A 23,527-nucleotide genomic window follows, 5' to 3' on the forward strand; every position below is an offset into this window, starting at 1 on the left:
CCCTCCACCTCTGACTCATATATCCTCTTTGTCAATCTTTTCTCACTCATTCTCTCCGTGTCACCAAACCATTTCAAAACACCCTCTTCTGCTCTCTCAACCACACTCTTTTTATTACCCCACATCTCTCTTACCCTTTTAGTATTTACTCTATCAAACCAACTCACACCACATGTTGTCCTCAAACATCTCATTTCCAACACATCCACCCTCCTCCACACAACCCTATCCATAGCCCACGCCTCACAACCATGTAACATTGTTGGAACCACTATTCCTTCACATGTACCCTTTTTGCTTTCCGAGATAATGTTCTAGCCTTCCACACATTTTTCAGTGCTCCCAGAACTTTCACCCCCCTCCCCCACCCTATGACTCACTTCCACTTCCGCAGTTCCATCTGCTGCCAAATCCACTCCCAGATATCTAAAACACTTCACTTCCTCCAGTTTTTCTCCATTCAAACTTACCTCCCAATTGACTTGTCCCTCCACCCTTCTGTACCTAATAACCTTGCTCTTATTCACATTTACTCTCAGCTTTTCTCTTTCAGACACTTTACCAAACTCAGTTGCCAGCTCCTGCAGTTTCTCACCCTAATCAGCCACCAGTGCTGTATCATCAGCGAACTACAACTGACTTCCCAAGCCCTCTCATCCGCAACAGACTGGATACTTAGCCCTCTCTCCAAAACTCTTGCATTCACTTCCCAAACAACCCCACCCATAAACAAATTAAACAACCATGGAGACATCATGCACCCCTGTCGCAAACCGACATTCACTGAGAACCAATCTCTTTCCTCTCTTCCTACTCATACACATGCCTTACATCCTCGATAAAAACTTTTCACTGCTTCTAGCAACTTTTCTCCCACACCATATATTCTTAATACCTTCCACAGAGCATCTTTATCAACTCTTATCATATGCCTTCTTCAGATCCATAAATACTTTGTACAGTAGCACTAGGCATGCATTCCACCAATCCTCAGGCACTTCACCATGAGCCATACATACATTAAATATCCTTACCAACCAGTCAACGACGCAGTCACCCCCTTTTTTAATAAATTCCACTGTAATACCATCCAAACCCACCGCCTTGCTGGCTTTCATCTTCCGCAAAGCTTTCACTACCTCTTCTATATTTACCAAATCATTCTCCCTAAGCCTATCACTTTGCACACCACCTTGACCAAAACACCCTATATCTGCCACTCTGTCATCTAACACATTCAACAAACCTTCAAAATACTCACTCCATCTCCTTCGCACATCACCACTACTTGTTATTACCTCCCCATTAGTCCCTTCACCAATGCTCCCATTTCTTCTCTTGTCTTTCGCACTTTATTTACCTCCTTCCAAAATATCTTTTTATTCTCCCATAATTTTGATGATACTCTCTCACCCCAACTCTCATTTGCCCTCTTTTTCACCTCTTGCACCTTTCTCTTGGCCTCCTGCCTCTTTCTTTTATACATATCCCAGTCATTTGCACTATTTCCCTGCAAAAATTGTCCACATGCCTTTCTCTTCTCTTTCACTAATAATCTTACTTCTTAATCCCACCCCTTTCTAATCGCCCATCTCCCACGCTTCTCATGCCACAAGCATCTTTTGCACAAGCCATCACTGCTTCCCTAAAAACATCCCATTCCTCCCCCACTCTCCTTACGTCCTTTTCTCTCACTTTTTCCATACTACACTCAGTGTCTCCTGGTACTTCCTCACACAAGTCTCCTTCCCAAGCTCACTTACTCTCACCACTCTCTTGACCCCAACATTCTCTCTTCTTTTCTGAAAACCTCTACAAATCTTCACCTTCGCCTCCACAAGATAATGATCAGACATCTCTCCAGTTGCACCTCTCAGCACATTAACATCCAAAAGTCTCTCTTTCACGCACCTATCAATTAACTCGTAATCCAATAACGTTCTCTGGCCATCTCTCCTACTTACATATGTATACTTATGTATATCTCTCTTTTTGAACCAGGTATTCCCAATCACCAGTCCTTTTCAGCACACAAATCTACAAGCTCTTTACCATTTCCATTTACAATACTGAACACCCCATGTACACCAATTATTCCCTCAACTGCCACATTACTCACCTTTGCATTCAAATTACCCATCACTATAACCCGGTCTTGTGCATCAAAATACTAACACACTCACTTAGATGCTCCCAAAACACTTGCCTCTCATGATCTTTCTTCTCATGCCCAGGTGTATAGGCACCAATGATCACCCATCTCTCTCAATCCACCCTCAGTTTTACCCATATCAATCTAGAGTTTACTTTCTTACACTCTATCACATACTCCCACAACTTCTGTTTGAGGAGTAGTGCTACTCTCCTTTGCTCTTTTCCTCTCACCAAACTCTGACTTTACTCCCAAGACATTCCAAACCACTCTTCCCCTTTACCCTTGAGCTTTGTTTCACTCAGAGCCAAAACATCCAGGTTCCTTTCCTCAAACATACTACCTATCTCTCCTTTTTTCTCATCTTGGTTACACCCATGCACATTTAGACACCCCAATCTGAGCCTTCGAGGAGGATGAGCACTCCCCACGTGACTCCTTCTTCTATTTCCCCTTTTAGAAAGTTAAAATACCAGGAGGGGAGGGTTTCTTGCCCCCTGCTCCCGACCCCTTTAGTCGCCTTCTATGACACGCGGGGAATGCATTCAAAATATTCTTTCTCCCTTATCCCCAGGGATAGGGGAAAAATTATGAATGTGTACAGTAACATAACTTGTTCTTTTGTTTCTTTTTCAGTGTATTACATTCTGTTTTGTACAACTTAATATTACTTTCATATTCTGTAAATGTCTACCTTTATCATATTTCTTTTGTTCTTGTTTCATTTTTACTCCTTTTCTCAAGTTTGGTCTCAGTAAGTCAAGGGATCCCTGTATATTTCTACCCAATAGCAACTCTGATGCGATACTACCAGCTACAGCTGTGGTGAACATCTATCTGATTAAGAACCTAGACATCCTTGGTTTGATACCTGTATATCTCATTTTCTTTAGCCCATTTTTGAATGTTTGAACTGCTTTTTCAGCCATTACATTAGAGCTAGGGTGGAAAAAAGAACACAAATAACATGGTCAGTCACATTTTCCTGCATAAATTGGCCAAATTCATAACTGGTAAACTGACTTCCATCATTGCTATCTAACATTGACGGCAGCCCATGGGTGGTAGATATCCCTTACTCAGCAGTAATTGCAAGTGCTGATGTATTATTCATAATTTTTACCTCTGACCATTTTGAATAGGCATTAATGAGAACCGAATACTTATGAACATAAACGGTCCTGTAATATCTACATGTACTCTATCCCATCATTTGTTGGGGGTATGGCCACTCTTGAAGGGGTGCAGCACAGGGTTTATTTCTATTCACACGGTGAATCTCACATGTTTCTACCATTTGTTCAATATCCCTATTTAAAGTAGGCCATCAAACACATGATCTAACGATCCTTTTCACTGTAGAGATACCTAGATTAGCCTCGTACAGTTCTCTTAATACAGTCTGCTGTTCTGCTGGAGGAACCATTTCCGTGTTCCTCCACATTATGCAATCTTCATCTGAACTATGTTCATCTTTATGTACATAAAATGACAAACTCTGGAACCTGAGCAACTTTTGCCCAACTGTTCTTGATAAAAGACAAAACACTAGCATATACTGGGTCATGTACTGTCCATCTCCTGACATGTTTAGCTGCAGCTGGTGAATCTTCAATGTGTTTTAACAGCAAAACAGTATCTGTGGGGAGTGGTATTGATGCTGTTTTCTCTACCAATGGTAACTTACTCTGTAGGTCAGCATTTGCATTGTCAAACATTTCTAAGTTCTAAGTTTTAGCAAGTAAGATGGCCCAATGTTGTATTCTTCACCCTCTATGCTATGCAATGCCTTGTGTTCATGTAAGCGCAAAATTATGGGATTGTGGTCTGTGACAAGTGTGAATGATCTTCCATACACAAAGTTATGGAAATTATGAACCCTAAATATTACCAAACTCTCCCTGTCAATTTGTGCCTAATTTTTCTTAGCATCATTCAGTTTGCATTAAGCAAAAGCTATAGGTTGTTCTAATCCATCTTCATTTTGGTGTGCTAGCACTGCTCCTGCTCCATATGGTGATGCATCACATGACAAAACTAGCGGCCTGTCTGGGTCATCATATACTAAGACCTCAATAGACTTAATATCTACTTTGCTTTCTTAGATGCAGCTTCTTGTGGTTGCATCCACTGCTATCACCTCCTTCCTTAACAACGTATACAATGGAGCAGTGTTTGCACATCTGTTGGCCTAGGTGCATCCATAATTGCTTTACTTTACTTTCTAATAAATGAATGCCCTGTGCATCATTTTTATGTATGAAATAACTTGCACTGCTTTGGAAGAACTTACATTTCTCAAAATGCAGCTTCAAACCTTGATCTCTCGACCACCTTAGTCAAGTTTGCTCTATGTTCTGCTTCAGTGCTTCCAGTAATCAAAATATCATCTAAATATACAACAGTGTGTGGAATATCTATCAATGAATTGTACATTTCTCTTTGTGTGTGCTTGTCACACAATACTTCTTTGACTCTTCATCTAATAACATCTTTTGATAAGCACTATTCAAGTCTGATTTTGAGAATGACTTACCTCTACGAAACTGGTCAATAAGTTATTTATTTTTGGAACTGGAAAAGTGTCCTCCTCAGCCACTGGGTTTACCGTCACTTTAAAGTCTCCTCAAATTCTAACTTGTGAGGATGGCTTGGACACAACCACTATTGGAGTGGCCCATTATGAGCTTTCCATTGGTGTGTGTTTCATTTGTCACAAGCCTGCCCAATTCTATATCTGTGGCCTCTCTCAAAGAAAAAGGCAGTGGGCAAGCTTTCAAAAAATTTAGCCTTCCCTTCACTGTATATGCCCAAACCTTCATCAAATACACCAGCATACATAAACTTTAAATCCCTGGGGATAGGGGAGAAAGAATACTTCCCACGTATTCCCTGCGTGTCGTAGAAGGCGACTAAAAGGGAAGGGAGCGGGGGGCTGGAAATCCTCCCCTCTTGTTTTTTTTGTTTTTTTTTTTTTTTTGATTTTCCAAAAGAAGAAAAGAAGGAACAGAGAAGGGGGCCAAGTGAGGATATTCCCTCAAAGGCCCAGTCCTCTGTTCTTAACGCTACCTTGCTAATGCGGGAAATGGCGAATAGTTTGAAAGAAAAAAGAAACATAAACTTTAAATCCTTCACAAATTCCTCATTGCTATTCAGCTGTTCCTGGACATTAAACACTGAATTTTTCTAATCAATCTGAAGTGTTTGTAACCAGTTCCTACCAAAAATTTTTTGTCCGTTACCTACTACTACTACTACTACTGACAGCAACTCATTTACTAGACCAGGGGTCGGCAACATTTTTGCCTCTGTGGGCTGGATCATGTATTATTGAGTGGACAGTGGGCCAGATAAATGACAAAATGCTTGAAATATGGGAATTATCTATTTAAATACATCTAGTTACATTTTGCCTAAAAACAGTGAATGACGCATGCTAGAAAATCATTTGTGCTTATCAAAGGTAGCCAATTAGTAATCAAAGAACTTAATTTAGTTGCAATTTATTTTAATCAAGGCATCTTTTGACGTTATCAAAAGACACAAAGAATCTTTAAAACATAAAAAGTATGAAAACTATGCATTGAATGGTGGTAAGCTGAGCATGATAAAAAAAAGAAAATCAAGTAATTCTAATGCAAACAGTCAATGAATCTGTGTGAAACTAGATGTTGCTTGTTGCATGAAAGCTTCTCAGTACTGGGTGTCAGACTGTATGATGCCAAGAGCAAGACATTATTCGGATGGGCATCAGTCGATCTTGTTCTCAAACAGTTCTTGGTGTGTTTCATTTTTTAAAATAATTGCATGCACAGGTAAGTGCTGCCAAACAAGGATGCCACCTTTTTTGCTTGGTCCACTAAGTCAGGGTACTTCCCACTTGGATGAATGTATTTGCTATAGAAGTCAAGCACTAGCACATCTTCAGAATGAAATTTCAATCTTAATATTTCGTCTCTGTATCTCAACCAGTTCCATTTGAAACATATCTGATGCAGTGCCCACTTCTGCATTGATTGCTGTAGCAAATAGCTTGAACTCATTTGCATGCATGCATAAATCAGCAAAACAGGATGAAAACTTTTGTCATTTCTTAGACAATATTCGCAAAGATGCCTGGATCTTGTGCATTACTTTTTTGAAAAGTGGAAAAATATGCACAATTTCCTTTATGAAGCTGGTATTCCCACAATTGCATTTTTTTGTCTTTGAATGCTACAGTATGAACATGCATCTCATGTATCAGCTGATTTTTTTCCTTTAAGTTGTAAATTTAAGCTATTTAAATGAGATGTAATGTCCACAAGAATGCCAAGGTTGCAAGCCAATCAGGATCATGAAAATGTGAAGCATCCCTATTTTTGCTCTCAAGGAATATTGCCACCTCTTCATGCAATGCAAATACTCTTTCAAGCATTGACCCTCGGCTAAGCCAGCATATATAGCAGAAATAAGCCAGGTCCCCATACTCTGCCTCATATACAACAAAACAGCTTAAACTGGCAATGATTCAGTCCATGAGATAGGATCAGATTCACTGCCTTAACAATAATATCCATAGCATCCTTTAATTTCAAAGACTTGGCACATAATGCCTCTTGATGGATAATGCAATGAATTTTAACCAGTTTCTGTGTGACTCCAAGGTATTCCATTTGTCCTTGCAGCACTATGATAATTACTTTTTTTCCCCACCATTGCCAGTGCCCCATCAGATGTGATGCCAATTAACTTTGACACATCATTTCATTTCTGACATCATTTTCAACAAAGCTTCAAAAATGTCTGCTCCAATAACCATGTCCTCATAGGAATTAATTGAATAAGCTTCAAAAATTTGAAAAGTGGGTCACTCCTTGACAAACACTGCAAGTTGAGCAGTCTCTCAAGTCTGTGATCTCATCAAGCCCAATTGAAAAAAAATGCAATTCGTTACAGACATCCCTTAAACAGCTTTTAACATCTGCTGACATTTCTTCAACTCACCGTGTGATCGTTCTTCCAGACAGGCTGATAGATGCTAATAAAGATCTCTTTTCAGGACAAAAAATATCCACTACTGTTAGTAAACATTCTTTGACAAAAACTCTCTATCAATGAAAGGCTTCATCTTTTCTGCAATGTGTTTTTTTGACTTCATAGCTGGCACGAGTATTTCCTTTATTTTTACTGCTTTTCTTGGCAAAAGATTGTTTTATTTCCACAGCTATCCTTCAGTCGCTGAACTTCATCTTTCCTTGCTAGTCAAGTAAACTTGTTAAAATTCCCGCTGTGGCGGGTCTCCTAATGTTGCCTGATATTTGCCATCTTCTTCACAGCAACATTTTTTAGGTAAATGAGACAAACTGGTTTCCCAGCATGCTCAATGAGGAAGTAATCTAGTACCCAAGTGTCTTGAAAATTTTGGTGCTCACCATCTACCTTCCTGCATTTTGCATTCATTGCCATTGGAATTTTTTCCTTGGATTTTTTCTAAGCATGAGTTATTCAACAAGTATGGTAACACATGTAATATTTTGAGCAAGAAGGATCTTACCCCAAAGAGGAGTTTCTTTGGGATAGTTGTTTACATGTTCTCCTACGCAGGCTGTAGTGCCGAATATATCGGTGAAAGCTGCCCACATTCCAATTTTCAACACCTGTACGAGAGCATTTGTTTACGGATGATAGGAGCTGCCATGTTCTCAAACAGCTTCACAATTCAGAATTGTGTAAGAATGTTTATTGGGAGGATTGTTTCACAATTCTGGACTACATCCCATCTTTGTATCAACTTAAGATTAAAGAAGCTGTTCATATTGATAGATAAAAGTGTCTCTTAACAAACAACTTTTTCATATAAATATGAACCTTTCATTTTGATGTGTAAAGCTGTTTTTGTTTTTTGTTTTTATTTGCCGCCATTCTATCTGCTGATTTTAACACGTTTTATTTTAATGCTTCTTTTGTTTGGAACTTTCCTATGGTTTTTGCCACCATGTAATGCTCTAAGTTCAGTTTATCTTCAGATTTAATTTATACTGAGGATGCTTGTTGTACAATCAAAACCAGTACTGGTGCAGCAGAGGCTTCATAAGGTTAGAAATATTGTTATTTTTTTGTCAAATATGCATCATTTAGATAACTGGTTTACGTGATATCCTATTGTTGCAAGAGGTCAAGAAGTTGCATGACATCACATATGTGAACTGGCACCCTAGCATGCATTTTAACTCCCAAATCTAAGGGAGCATCACTTCGCAGCGGAAGTAGAAAAGGGGTGATTAGTTCAAAATATTCCTTGCAAATCACTTGCCTGTCTACTGTATTAAACCATAAAAGAGGTGACAAAATACATACCTTACTGGAATGAATTATATTTTTTTAGCAGATATTTAGCATGGATTTCTTGTTAAAACACAGTGACATTACTGTCTGTTTATTTGAACGATCTCACCTGAAAGCTCGTGCACGCAAGTTGAGTATCTAATTTCTAATACATATTGATAAAGTAGTCCGCTTTCCTGTCATTCATATTTACACAATGTTTCTGTCATTTTTGGTGTTTGATTTGGAACAAAACAGAACTTGGGGCCAGTGTAACAAGATGCCCTGCATGATCCATAAGTGTGATCATGTGAAACACTCAGAATAAGGACAAATCATTCGCAGGACAGATAAGCATAGTATCCCAATATTTGCTCGCGGGCTGGTCAAAATCCCTTCATGGGTCAGATCTGGATTGCGGGCCGTAGGTTGCCAACCCTGTCCTAGACCATGGTGTGTGACATGAGCTTTCATAACACCTTTAACTCTCACTTTTTCTCCTATGTGTTTTCAACATCAAATCATCTTCTGTTAGTTTTTCTCATAATCTAGGTACCATGTAACACAGATTAACATAAACATATTCATTAATAATGGTAAAACTTGCACCAGTGTGTCTCCAAATCCATCTCTTGCACTTTCATATTTAGTGTACACATAGATGTTTGAACACTTCCCGGAACAGAATTGAATTCAGAAGAGTCCTCTGTACCTTTCTCAACACCATTATTTTTTCTAATCCTTCTTCCTGGTTTCGTATGTTCTCCACTTGATATATTTTACCTTCTCTTGGCGGTCCTCTTCTCCCTCTTGCTGGTCCTCCTCCCCCTCTTGGCGTTGTTCTCCTTCCTCTTGGTGAAGACACCCTTTTGGGTGTGTTGTTTGGAGAAGACTTGAAACTGTTATTAGGGAATGCCTATCCATCCTTTCTTCTCTTGGTCCAGTCCTGTTTCTGAGAATGCCGACATTTATGGGAGAAATGGCGAACTTGTTGGCCATTGCAGCACTTCTTCACCATATCTCCAACAGGGTGTTCCTTGTGTCACTACATGCAGGTATGATGGCTGTTTCTTGTCTGACATGTCCTTCTGTGTTGCCTCTTTTGCCACCGCCAGATCGTAGATTTTCTTGCTCAGCAGAATCTCGTGTGGATTTATCCTCATTGCCTCTTTATGTAATATTTAGCATAGTATACTGATCAAGATAGTTCCAATTAAACACTTAATAGTCCAAAAATAATTGTTTTTCTCTGGAAAAATTCTAGTAGCAACAGCAGTTGGTTATACTGTTTTGATTTGTAAACAGAACCCAGTTTAGCCATTAAGAAAAGCATTCATTCCCTATAAAGTTATGACAATCTGTCAATCATTTGATCTGTTTCCTTGTAAGTACAGCCCAGATGCCCTTCTTTTCTTGTTTACTAGCAACTTTGCTTCTTCATCCCACAACTCACTACCCTTTCTAATCTGCCCATCTTCCACCTTTTGCATGCCACATGACAGCAGTGCTTCTCTAAATGCCTCCCATTCCTCACCCACTCTCCTTGCCTCAGTTATCCTCGCCTTCATATTCCCTGTGTTGTGGAAGGCACTTAAAGGGGGAGGAAGCTAAGGGATGGAACTCCCCCTCTTGTATTTCAGTTTCTAACAAATAGAACAAAAGAAGGAACCAAACAAAGAGTACTCATCCTCCTTGAAGGCTCAGAGAGATGTGATTATGAAAAAGAGCATCATTGAGAGAGCTGGAAAGGTGTGCTGAAATGGTATGGAGAATGAGTGGGGAAGGTTGACAAAGAGGATATATGTGTCAGAAATGGCAGGAAGAAGGAACAGGGAGACCAAATTAGAGATGGAAGGATGGAGTGATAAAGATTGTGAGTGATTAGGGCCTGAATATGCTGGAGGATGAAAGGCATGCAAGGAATAAAATGAATTGGGACGATGTGGTATACTGGGGTTGATGTGATTTCAGTGGACTGAACCAGAGTGTGTGAAGTGTCTTTGGTAAGCTGTGGAAAAGTCTTTGGGACCTGGTTGTAGATAGGGAGATGTGGTTTTGGTTCATTGTTGCATTGCTCATAACAGCTAGAAAATGGATGTGAGGAGATGCAGCCTTTCTTCATCTGTTCCTGGTGCTACCTCATTAACATGGAGAAATAGTGTTCAAGTATAGATTTTTATTTTCCCCCATTTCCTTCCTTATACTATACTTGTCCTTTACAAGGTAAATAGACACATGACCAGTGCATACATCTGGTAGGAAAGCTTATATTTTAATCCCCATATATTGTAAAACGAGAGCATAATACATGAATTGGCAACCCCTTTACATTGTAAAAGTGAATGCCTTAGGGGCTGGAATGCAAAAGTATCAGTATAGAATTTTTAAACAACTTTGTAAGTAAGAATGCTCCATCTGTCTTGGATCTCCTCTAGAGCAGTTCTGTATTTCACACTGTATAGGATTTGTAAGATACTTTGTATGTAAGATTGCTCAGTCTGTCTTGGATGTCTTATAGAGCAGCTCCATATGTGAGCAAGGGTAGATTTTTTTTTTCCTCTTTCCTGCCTTTCTGGAAAGCCTTATCATACTTTTTCTTTAGGGCATTTAGGTATGCCAGAGCTCATCAGGAGAGTGTAAAGGTATGCCTAGAAACACTGTCACTCCCTTGTAAAAAAATTTTATGTGGTCCTTGGTGTTTTATCAATAGTGCAGACATCAGGCTGTGTCCAGTCTTGACAGTAGAGAACAAATGGAGGTATAGCAATTCTCATGATTCTCTAACTTCTCTTTTCTCTTTAAGGCTATTCAGAAGGTTTACATGGCTGATTTTTTTAAAACTGTCAATGTGAAGTAGATTGTTCCACCTATTCTGGCTCTTCAAAGATTGTGTGTGTCTTTAATGCACTGTCTAGCCATTTTGATATTATGAACTGTTTTCCTGAGATTACATTTTTTTCCTGTAATATTGCCACAATCACCTTTAATTCAGATTTATCCTAGAATATCTTATCCCTGGGGTTAGGGGAGAAAGATTACTTTCCCATGTATTCCCTGCATGTCATAGAAGGCGACTAAAGGGGGAGAGAGCGGGGTGCCGGAAATCCTCCCCTCCAGTTTTTACTTTTCCAAAAGGGGGAACGGAGAAGGGGGTCAAGTGAGGGTTTTCGCAAAGGCTCAGTCCTCTGTTCTTAACGCTACCTCGCTAATGTGGGAAATGGCGAATATCACAGTGCTCACCCATCCCTCAGTGGCTAACATATGACATTTGTATACTTATTTTAATAGCATGCATTGTAATTGAGATGGTATTTTTTTTTCCAAAATGATCTTAGATAAGAGTATTTTGAATTTATTTTCACTATGTATATGGAAATATGCTACTCCACATACAGTCTTGAGTTGAAAAGAAAATTATTATGTGTATGTGGAATTACATACTTAGCAGCAAGTATGAATATGTACATGTGTATATATGTATATGTCTGTGTATGTATATGTATGTATACGTTGAAATGTATAGGTATGTATGTGCGTGTGTGGGCATTTATGTATATACATGTGCACGTGGGTGGGTTGGGCCATTCTTCGTCTGTTTCCTTGTACTTCCTCGCTGACACAGGAGATGGCGATTAAGTATAATGAATAGATAAATGAATTATAAATATTTTTGATGACTATTCTTTCCAAGAATTCCCTCAAGCGGGTGGCCGCTGCAGAGGAGGCTCCATAATTGGTGAACTTCAGTGCTTCTTAGCCATTAGTGCCTCACCCTTAACAGGCCACTGGTGGAGGGCAATGCTAGTGCAGTCTTTTCAGAAGCTCCTACCTTATGTTCCTACCAACTACTTTTACCTAATGTGTCTACCCAATCTTCCTGCCTATAGTTTCAATGAACTACTTTTAACTAATGTGTCTACCCAGTCCTCATGCCTACAGTTCCAACATACTACTTTTACCTAATGCTTCTGCTTACTTACTGTTTTTATCTAATGTTTGTACCTAATGTTCCTACTTACTACTTCTATTTATTGCTTCTACCATTTTGCCAAAAGACAGGGGTAGCATATAGTGCTCACTGCAGGAAAATCTAGAGTTACAAAGAATTAGTTTTGTGAGTTAAGTGTTGGTCAAGTGTTATGCATTGAAAGAAGAAATTGTATGTGTGTGGACATAATGCCAGCACTTCATGCATGGGTGGGGCAGAAAGAAAAGACAGCTACCTGGGTCAAGAAGTGCAACTTGACAACCACTGAAGTGCTGGCTCACTACACAGCTATCACTAATCCTCCCAGTACTCAGGTGGATGGTATGAATTATATATCTCACTGGTCAGTGGCTGCCTACCAACTGCTACTTCCTTATTTATTCAGTTCTGTGTGTACAAAAATAGAATAAGAATGCAGAAACAACTGCATATAGATAAAAAGAAATAAAAGAAACAAATGGAGACATAAGATAATGAACAAACTAGCAGGAAAATGGGAGGATGGAATTTGGAGGAATGGGTCATACAGAGCTGTGGCTCACTGTTGGATGTATGAGGTAAACTTCTCTTATACTGTATATGCATACATTAAAAAATGATGTTCATTTAAAACTAATATTTCTGTGGTCTGCAGTTGATATACTTGATATGCATATGAATACCTAGAGAGGATGAAAGAATTCATATTTAGATTGGATATGAAATCCTGGAAAGATTTGGGTGTTTTTGCTGTTTATTTTTTCAGTGTTCCAGTTTCTTGACGTCTAGATTTCAGTGTATGACAGGTTATATAAGGATGCATATGTTAAATTCGTTTTGCTGAGATTGAGCATGAGGCACAGTACTCAGAGTTGAATGTAAAATTATTTTAATGATGAACATAATCTATCCTACATTTAGTATCATACTTTTGATCATTATATTTTAGTTTTTAGAGAGTTGCTTTAAGAAAAAGAAATGTGTGGTTCCCTAAACATTTTCCCTTCTTTTATTAACAGATGTGAAAGAGATGGGTACAGACTTTGTTCTGGGTTTCATATCAGCAGTGGATGGAGAGAAGGATCCAAGAAACTTGGTATTGATTTTTACTGTAGTTCCACTTATTGTTAAAAGTCTTCCTCTTGGACCCTTCACTGAGGACATGTTTGAAGTTGTGGCAGCTTATTTCCCTATAGACTTTGTACCAGTAAGTGATTGCTTTTTATTATTAGGGTTAAGTGTAAAAGTTTCTTTTCACTGATATGTGACAAGATATTGATATCCTAGGGTTAGGGGAGAATGCATACTGCCCTTGTATCTCCTGTGTGTTGTAAAAGGTGACTAACAAGTGTGGTAGGGGGGCTAACAATCCTCCCCTCATGTGTTACTTTTAAAAAAAGTACAGAGGAAAGAAAAAATAATAGATTAACAATGCAGATTCTTCTCCAGAGATTGATAAATGCACAAATCAGGACACTGGTGCAACATCAAAAATTTAGACATAAGTATTTATTTATTTTGCTTTGGCACTGTCTCCTGCATTAGCGAGGTAGTGCAAGGAAACAGACGAAAGAATGGCCCAACCCACCCACATACACATGTATATACATACACGTCCACACACGCAAATATACATACCTATACATCTCAATGTATACATATATATACACATGTACGTAATTCATACTGTCTGCCTTTATTTATTCCCATCGCCACCTTGCCACACATGGAATAACAACCCCCTCCCCCCTCATGTGTGCTAGGTAGCGCTAGGAAAAGACAACAAAGGCCCCATTCTTTCACACTCAGTCTCTAGCTGTCATGTAATAATGCACCGAAACCACAGCTCCCTTTCCACATCCAGGCCCCACAGAACTTTCCATGGTTTACCCCAGATGCTTCACATGCCCTGGTTCAATCCATTGACAGCACGTCGACCCCGGTATACCACATCGTTCCAATTCACTCTATTCCTTGCATGCCTTTCACTCCTGCATGTTCAGGCCCTGATCACTCAGAATCTTTTTCACTCCATCTTTCCACCTCCAATTTGGTCTCCCACTTCTCCTCGTTCCCTCTACTTCTGACACATATATCCTCTTTGCCAATCTTTCTTCGCTCATTCTCTCCATGTGATCAAACCATTTCAAAACACCCTCTTCTACTCTCTCAACCACACTCTTTTTATTACCGCACATCTCTCTTACCCTTACATTACTTACTCAATCAAACCACCTCATACCACATATTGTCTCATTTCCAGCACATCCACCCTCCTGCGCACAACTCTATCCATAGCCCATGCCTCGCAACCATACAACAATGTTGGAACTACTATTCCTTCAGACATACCCATTTTTGCTTTCCGAGATAATGTTCTCAACTTCCACACATTCTTCAACGCTCCCAGAATTTTCGCCCCTCCCCCACCCTATGATTCACTTCCGCTTCCATGGTTCCATCCGCTGCCAAATCCACTCCCAGATATCTAAAACACTTCACTTCCTCCAGTTTTTCTCCATTCAAACTTACCTCCCAGTAGACTTGACCCTCAACCCTACTGTACCTAATAACCTTGCTCTTATTCACATTTCTCTCAACTTTCTTCTTTCACACACCTTACCAAACTCAGTCACCAGCTTCTGCAGTTTTTCACATGAATCAGCCACCAGCGCTGTATCATCAGTGAACAACAACTGGCTCACTTCCTAAGCTCTCTCATCCACAACAGACTGCATACTTGCCCCGCTTTCCAAAACTCTTGCATTCACCTCCCTAATCACCCCATCCATAAACAAATTAAACAACCATGGAGACATCACACACCCCTGCCGCAAACCTGCATTCACTGAGAACCAATCACTTTCCTCTCTTCCTACACATACACATGCCTTACATCCTCGATAAAAACTTTTCACTGCTTCTAACAACTTGCCTCCCACACAATATATTCCTAATACCTTCCACAGAGCATCTCTATCAACTCTATCATATGCCTTCTCCAGATCCATAAATGCTACATACAAATCCATATGCTTTTCTAAGTATTTCTCACATATATTCTTCAAAGCAAACACCTGATCCACACATCCTCTACCACTTCTGAAACCACACTGCTCTTCCTCAAGCTGATGCTCTGTACATGCTTTCACTCTCTCAATCAATACCTTCCCATATGATTTACCAGGAATACTCAACAAGCTTATATCTCTGTAATTTGAGCACTCACTCTTATCCCCTTTGCCTTTGTACAATGGTAATATGCAAGCATTCCGCCAATCCTCAGGCACCTCACCATGAATCATACATACATTAAATAACCAGTCAACAATAGTCACCCCCTTTTTTAATAGATTCCACTGCAATACCATCCAAACCTGCTGCCTTGCCGGCTTTCATCTTCCGCAAAGCTTTTACTACCTCTTCTCTGTGTACCAAATAATTTTCCCTAACCCTCTCACTTTGCACACCACCTCGGCCGAAACACCCTATATCTGCCACTATATCATCAAACACATTCAACAAACCTTCAAAATACTCACTCCATCTCCTCACATCACCACTACTTGTTATCACCTCCCCATTAGCCCCCTTCACTGAAGTTCCCATTTGCTCCCTTGTCTTACGCACTTTATTTACCTCCTTCCAAAACATGTTTTTATTCCCCCTAAAATTTAATGATACTCTCTCACCCCAACTCTCATTTGCCCTCTTTTTCACCTCTTGCACCTTTCTCTTGACCTCCTGTCTCTTTCTTTTATACATCTCCCACTCATTTGCATTTTTTCCCTGTAAGAATCATCCAAATGCCTTTCTCTTCTCTTTCACTAATAATCTTACTTCTTCATCCCACCACTCACTACCCTTTCTAATCTGCCCACCTCCCATGCTTCTCATGCCACACGCATCTTTTGCACAAGCCATCACTGCTTCCCTAAATACATCCCATTTCTCCCCCACTCCCCTTACCTCCTTTGTTTTCACCTTTTTCCATTCTGTACTCAGTCTCTCCTTGTACTTCCTCACACAAGTCTCCTTCCCAAGCTCACGTACTCTCACCACTCTCTTCACCCCAACATTCTCTCTTATTTTTTGAAAACCTCTACAAATCTTCATTTCGCCTCCACAAGATAATGATCAGACATCCCTCCAGTTGCACCTCTCAGCACATTAACATCCAAAAGTCTCTCTTTCGCACGCCTATCAATTAACACGTAATCCAATAACGCTCTCTGGCCATCTCTCCTACTTACATATGTATACTTATGTATATCTCTTTTTATACCAGGTATTCCCAATCACCAATCCTTTTTCAGCACATAAATCTACAGCTCTTCACCATTTCCATTTACAACACTGAACACACCATGTATACCAATTATTCCCTCAAGTGCCACATTACTCACCTTTGCATTCAAATCACCCATCACTATAACCCGTTCTTGTGCATCAAAACCGGTAACACACTCATTCAGCTGCTCCCAAAACACTTGCCTCTCATGATCTTTCTTCTCATGCCCAGGTGCATATGCACCAGTAATCACCCATCTCTCTCCATCAACTTTCAGTTTTACCCATATCAATCTAGAATTTACTTTCTTACACTCTATCACATACTCCCACCACTCCTGTTTCATGAGTAGTGCTACTCCTTCCCTTGCTCTTGTCCTCTCACCAACCCCTGACTTTACTCCCAAGACATTCCCAAACCACTCTTCCCCTTTACCCTTGAGCTTCATTTCACTCACAGCCAAAACATCCAGGTTCCTTTCCTCAAACATACTACCTATCTCTTCTTTTTTCTCATCTTGGTTACGTCCACACACATTTAGACACCCCAAATTTCAGAAATTTCAGAAATCCAGAAAATCTTGTCAAGATTTTGTCAAGATATTTTTCTTTTATCCCTGGGGATAGGGGATTAAGAATACTTCCTACGTATTCCCTGCGTGTCGTAGAAGGCGACTAAAAGGGGAGGGAGCGGGGGGCTGGAAATCCTCCCCTCTCTTTTTTTTTTTTTTTTTTTTTTTTTTTTTTTTACAAAAGGAGTAACAGAGGGGGGCCAGGTGAGGATATCCCACAAAGGCCCAGTCCTCTGTTCTTAATGCTACCTCGCTAACGCGGGAAATGCCGAATAGTTTAAAAGAAAGAAAGAAAGAAAGAAATTTTTCTTTGTAATTATGTAATTTTATATTAATCATTTAATTGGTAGGTAAGGACATTCACTGTATGCATGGATCAATGTGAAGTGCTTGAGGATTTGCGAAATGCATGCATAGTGCCATTGAACAAAGACAAAGGGGATAAAGGTGAGTGTTCAAACTAGAGAGGCATAAGTTTGTTGAGTATTCCTGGGAAACTGTAAGTGAAAGTATTTATTGGGAGAGTGAAGGTATTTACAGAGTAACAGATTAGGGAAGGGCAGTGTTGTTTCAGAAGTGGTAGAGGATGTGTGGATCAGGTGTTTTTGAAGAATGTATGTGAGAAATACTTAGGAAAACAGATTGATTTGTGTTTAGCATTTATGAATCTGGAGAAGGCATATGATAGGGTTGATAGAGATGCTTTGTGGAAGGTATTAAGGATATATGATGTGGGAGGTAAGTTGGCAGAAGCAGTGAAAAGTTTTTACCAAGGATGGAAGGCAGGTGTACGAGTAGGGAGAGAGGAAAGTGATTGGTTCCCAGTGAATGTCCCCATGGTTGTTTGATTTGTTTATGGATAGGGTGGTTAGGCAGGTAAATGAAAGAGTTTTGGAGAGAGGGGGCAAGTATACAGTCTTTTTGGGGTGAGAGGCCCTGGGAAGTGAGTCAGTTGTTGTTTGCCGATGATACAGCTCTAGTGGCTGATTTTAGTGAGAAACTACAGAGGTTAGTGACTGAGTTTGGAAAAGTGTGTGGAAGGAGAAAGTTGAGAATAAATGTGAATAAGAGCAAGGTAATTAGGTTCAGTAGGGTTGAGGGACAAGGTAATTGGGATGTAAGTCTGAATGGAGAAAAATTGGAGGAAGTGAAGTGTCTTAGATATCTGGGAGTGGACCTCACAGCGGATGGAACCATGGAAGCAAAAGTAAGTCACAGGGTGGGTTAGGGGACGAAGGTTCTAAGAGTGATGAAGATGTGGAAGGGGAGAACGTTATCTCGGAGAGCAAAAATGGGTAATTTTCAAGGAATAGTGGTTCCAACTATGTTATATGGTTGTGAGGCATGGACTTTAGATAGGGTTGTACAGAGGAGGGTGGATGTGTAGGAAATGAAATGTTTGAAGACATTATGTGGTGTGAGGTGGTGTGATTGGGTAAGGTAATTTTAGGGTAAGAAAGATGTGTGGAAATAAAAAGAGTGTTGTTGAGAGAGCAGAAGAGGGTGTGTTGAAATGGTTTGGACATATGGAGAGAATGTGGCCTTTTTTGTCTGTTTTCCTGGTGTTACTTTGCTGACACTTGGGTAGCGATGCTGTTTCCTGTGGGCGGGTGAGATGTGTGCAAAGAATAGAGTGATTTGGAATGATTTGGTATACCAGTGTTGATGTTTCCTGTGTGGCGGTGTAGTGACAGGAATGGATGAAAGCAAGCAAGTATGATTATGTATATGTGTGTGTGGACGTTTATGTATTTATATGTGTACACGAGTGGATGGGCCATTCTTCCTCTGTTTCCTGGCACTACCTCGCCAACGCAGGAAAAGCGATTATGTATGATGATAATAATCACTCATATATAAAAAAAAACAACCCAAGTGTCTCTGAGCCTTACCCGGCATGATCCACACTTCTTAACCTCTGCCATTGTGAGTTTTTTCTGCTAGCAGTCATGCGTACAAGCATTACCTACTGATATTTCTTTTCTTTTTTATGTTTTTTTGGCTTTTATTTTACTGTCGTAGTGTCAAAAATGATGGCACCTACTCCTATGGATAACTGTGAAAAAGAAAAGAATCTCATTATTAGTAGTGAAGAAAATTGTGGTGTGTCTGTGAGGCATCTGACTGAGGGATTTTGAATGGCAACTACCACAATATATGATTTAAAGAAACAAAAAGACATGTTGATGAAGTTTAATGCTGAAAGTGATGAACTGAAATTAATGAAAAACAGAAAAACTTAGGGCTGGAAAATGGTGATTTTGATCATGTGTTGAAAGAATGGATTCATCAGCATAGGCATTTGCATATGCCACTGAATTGTATGTTGATTATGAAACAAGCAAAGGTACATCATGGAGAAATTAAGATTGAATGTGACTTTTTGAATATTCAGCAGGTTGGTTGCAGAAATATAAGGAGCATCATGGTATAAGATATTTGAAAATTTGCGGTGGTAAAGTTTCTGCTGCTCATGAAGCAGCAGCAGATCACATAGATGAGTTTGCAAGATAATATTAGACAAAAACTTTCTCTTGAACAAGTTTACAATGCTGATGAAACTGCTGTACTGGTGATATGTTCCTAGAAAATGTTTAACAATGGTGGATGAGAGGGCATCAATTGGAGTTAAGGACGCTAAGGACATGCTGAGTGTTCTTGGGTGTGCTAATGCAGCAGGTATGCACAAACGTAAACTGGCAATTGATCAGGAAAAGCATTTGTCTGAGGTGCTTTAAGGGTGCTCACACTTTACCTATTCATCGTTATGCCCACAAGAAAGCTTGGATAACTGGGGACATATTTTTGACTGGTTTAGTATCCCCTTTGTTATGGCAGCCTGAGCTCATTGTTGGGAAGTTGGATCGGAAGAATGCTGTAAGATTTTATTTACTCTTAGACACCTGTTCTGCACATCCCCTTCCTGAACTCTTGAGCTGAATAATGTTTTTGGCATAGTCTTTTGACAATGATTTTTACAAGCATTGAAAACAATCATAAAGAATTTTTTGAATAGTGTGCTTACTGCAGTGAACAAAGATGTAAGGATGCAAGGCTTCCAAGAAACAGTTTAGCATAAAGGTAGCCATCTGTGCAGCTGCTAATGCTTGGAATCTGTAGCTAAAGCCTTTATCAAATGAAGATGATCTACCAGATGAAGGATTTCTTGTGACTGGTGAAAAAAGATATTCTCTTTCTTTTGTACAGAAAAGGTATATCATTGGAAATTGTGAATAAGGTAGAGGAAGTGGGCATCAAAAGATTTTTGAGTTTTGACAATAATGTTCCTGTGGTGCATGCAGTGAACGATGGGGAGATTGCAAAAATGGTTTCCACAAAGATAAATGTGAAGATAGCAGGTTTGATGAAGATGACATAAAGAAATTGGATGAAAAAGTACCCATAGATGATATTGTCTACATTTGTTACAGTGTTGATTGATGGCCTTTAATGATGTGTATTTATCATTTATTAAGAGACTACAGCAGTTTATTCAATAAAAGAGAGACTGCTAAGACAGAAACCAATGGTACTGAGATTGATGACATTGGAGTTCAAGAGGCCACCCATCACAGTGCTGCTTCATCACTGGAGAACTCATTCCCTGGCCCATCTTCAGATGTCCTGGCTGATGATGACAACGTCAACATTGATAAACCTTGTTCCCCAAGTTTCTGAAGCCAGGTGTGATATACTGCATTGATTGTATTTAGCATGCTCTGTCAGTAGAAAACATCAAGGCTTCTGTGTATGTATATCGGTGCAAAACTTATTATTTTTACATGTTCTGTATCTAAATTCAGTCTCCACCTAAATCGTTATGTTGGTGTAACACACCCAGCATTCATTGTTGAATTATCCTAAATTTCTGATGTGCTGAATTTCCTTTCATTATTACCTGTATAATCTCAACAATTCTGAATCTCAGTTATGGTTCACACACAGTAAATAAATGCTCAAAATAACAATTTTGTTTTATTCAAAAGATATTACCATGTGCAGAGACTGAAAACTTTGTTTATTTGTAAACAAATGTTGGGCTACTGGAAGGAATCATTTGCACACATTTTTTCTTCTTATATTTATTATACTTTGCCGTCTCCTGTGTTAGCGAGGTAGCACAAGGAAACAGACGAAAGAATGGACCACCCACCAACACATTTCAACGTATACATATATATGCATACACAGACATATGCATATATACACATGCTCATAATTCATACTTGCTGCCTTTATTCATTCCCGTTGCCACCCCGCCACACATGAAATGACACCCCCTTCCCCCTGCATGCGTGTGAGGTAGCGCTAGGAAAAGACAACAAAGGCCACATTCGTTCACACTCAGCCTCTAGCTGTCATGTATAATGCACCAAAACCATGGTTCCCCTTCCACATCCAGGCCCCACAAAACTTCCCATGGTTTACCCCAAGCACTTCACATGCCCTGGTTCAATCCATTGACAGTACGTCGACCCTGGTATACCACATCGTTCCAATTCACTTTATTCCTTGCACGCCTTTCACCCTCCTGTATGTTCAGGCCCCGATTGCTCAAAATCTTTTTCACTCCATCCTTCCATCTCCAATTTGGTCTCCCACTTCGTGTTCCCTCCACCTCTGACACATATATCCTCTTTTTCAATCTTTCCTCACTCATTCTCTCCATGTGACCAAACCATTTCAATACACCCTCTTCTGCTCTCTCAACCACACTTTTTATTACCACACATCTCTCTTACCCTTTCATTACTTACTCGATCAAACCACCTCACACCTCATATTGTCCTCAAACATCTCATTTCCAACACATCCACCTTCCTCCGTGCAACTCTATCTATAGCCCACACCTTGCAACCATAGTACATTGCTGGAACTACTATTCCTTCAAACATACCCATTTTTGCTTTCTGAGATAATGTTCTTGCCTCCCACACATTCTTCAAGGCTCCCAGAACTTTCATCCCCTCCCCCACCCTGTGACTCACTTCTGCTTCCATGGTTCCATCCGCTGCCAAATCCACTCCCAGATATCAAAAGCACTTCACTTCCTCCAGTTTTTCTCCATTCAAACTTACCTCCCAATTGACTTGTCCCTCAACCTTACTGTACCTAATAACCTTGCTCTTATTCACATTTACTCTCAGCTTTCTTCTTTCACACACTTTACCAAACTCAGTCACCAGCTTCTGTAGTTTCTCACCCGAATCAGCCACCAGCAGTCATCAGCGAACAACAACTGACTCACTTCCTGAGCCCTCTCATCCACAATAGACTGCATACTTGCCCCTCTTTCCAAAACTCTTGGATTCACCTCCCTAACAACCCCATCCATAAACAGATTAAACAACCATGGAGACATCACGCACCCCTGCCGCAAACTGACATTCACTGAGAACCAGTTACTTTCCTCTCTTCCCACTTGTACACGTGCCTTATATCCTCGAAAAAAAACTTTTCACTGCTTCTAGCAACTTACCTCCCACACCATATACTCTTAATACCTTCCACAGAACATTGCTATCAACTCTATCATATGCCTTCTCCAGATCCATAAATGCTACATACAAATCCATCTGTTTTTCTAAGTATTTCTCACATACATTCTTCAAAGCAAATACCTGATCCACACATCCTCTACCACTTTTGAAACCACACTGTTCTTCCCCAATCTGATGCTCTATACATGCCTTCACCCTCTCAATCAATACCCTCCCATATATTTTCCGAGGAATATTCATCAAACTTATACCTCTGTAATTTGAACACTCACCTTTATCCCCTTTGCCTTTGTACAGTGGCACTATGCATGCATTCCATATGCTGGTAGTAAATAGCTGATAGAGGATGCATTTTATGGGGCATATGTGTCGAAAATGGCACATGAGATAATTTTCATTGCAGTTGGCACATATTGTTGCCCCACATTTTCTTTCCCAACTAATGCATTTGTCATTTATATTTTTGTTACTCCCAAATGAAGTTATTACGAAATTATAGCCTTATACAAACCAGTAGTGGTGCAAAGTGGGAAAAGATACTTCTTAGGGCATCACAGTATTTACCCCACTGGGCACACATGTCTTTGAATGATATGAAATTCCTGCAGGCTCAGAGATATTGTTTGCTGTGATAGAATTAAACCGATAGTGATAGATTGTTTCACCCAATGATTATTACTCAGTTCGTGATGGAATATTCAGTATTTTTCAACATATTAGAAGGAAATGGTTTTGACTT

The 23,527-nt window shown here is 39.8% G+C and overlaps 1 protein-coding gene across 1 annotated transcript in view; it reads left to right on the forward strand.

Annotated features, from left to right (window-relative positions):
- Positions 1 to 23,527, forward strand: part of Mms19 (MMS19 nucleotide excision repair protein) — a 561,976-nt gene that overhangs the window by 57,247 nt on the left and 481,202 nt on the right. Inside the window, 1 exon segment of the mRNA XM_071662204.1 lies at positions 13,445 to 13,632. Within this exon segment, the coding sequence (XP_071518305.1) occupies positions 13,445 to 13,632 (188 nt within the window).

Source organism: Panulirus ornatus, chromosome 5, assembly GCF_036320965.1.
Source record: "Panulirus ornatus isolate Po-2019 chromosome 5, ASM3632096v1, whole genome shotgun sequence".
Lineage (NCBI taxonomy): Eukaryota > Metazoa > Arthropoda > Malacostraca > Decapoda > Palinuridae > Panulirus > Panulirus ornatus.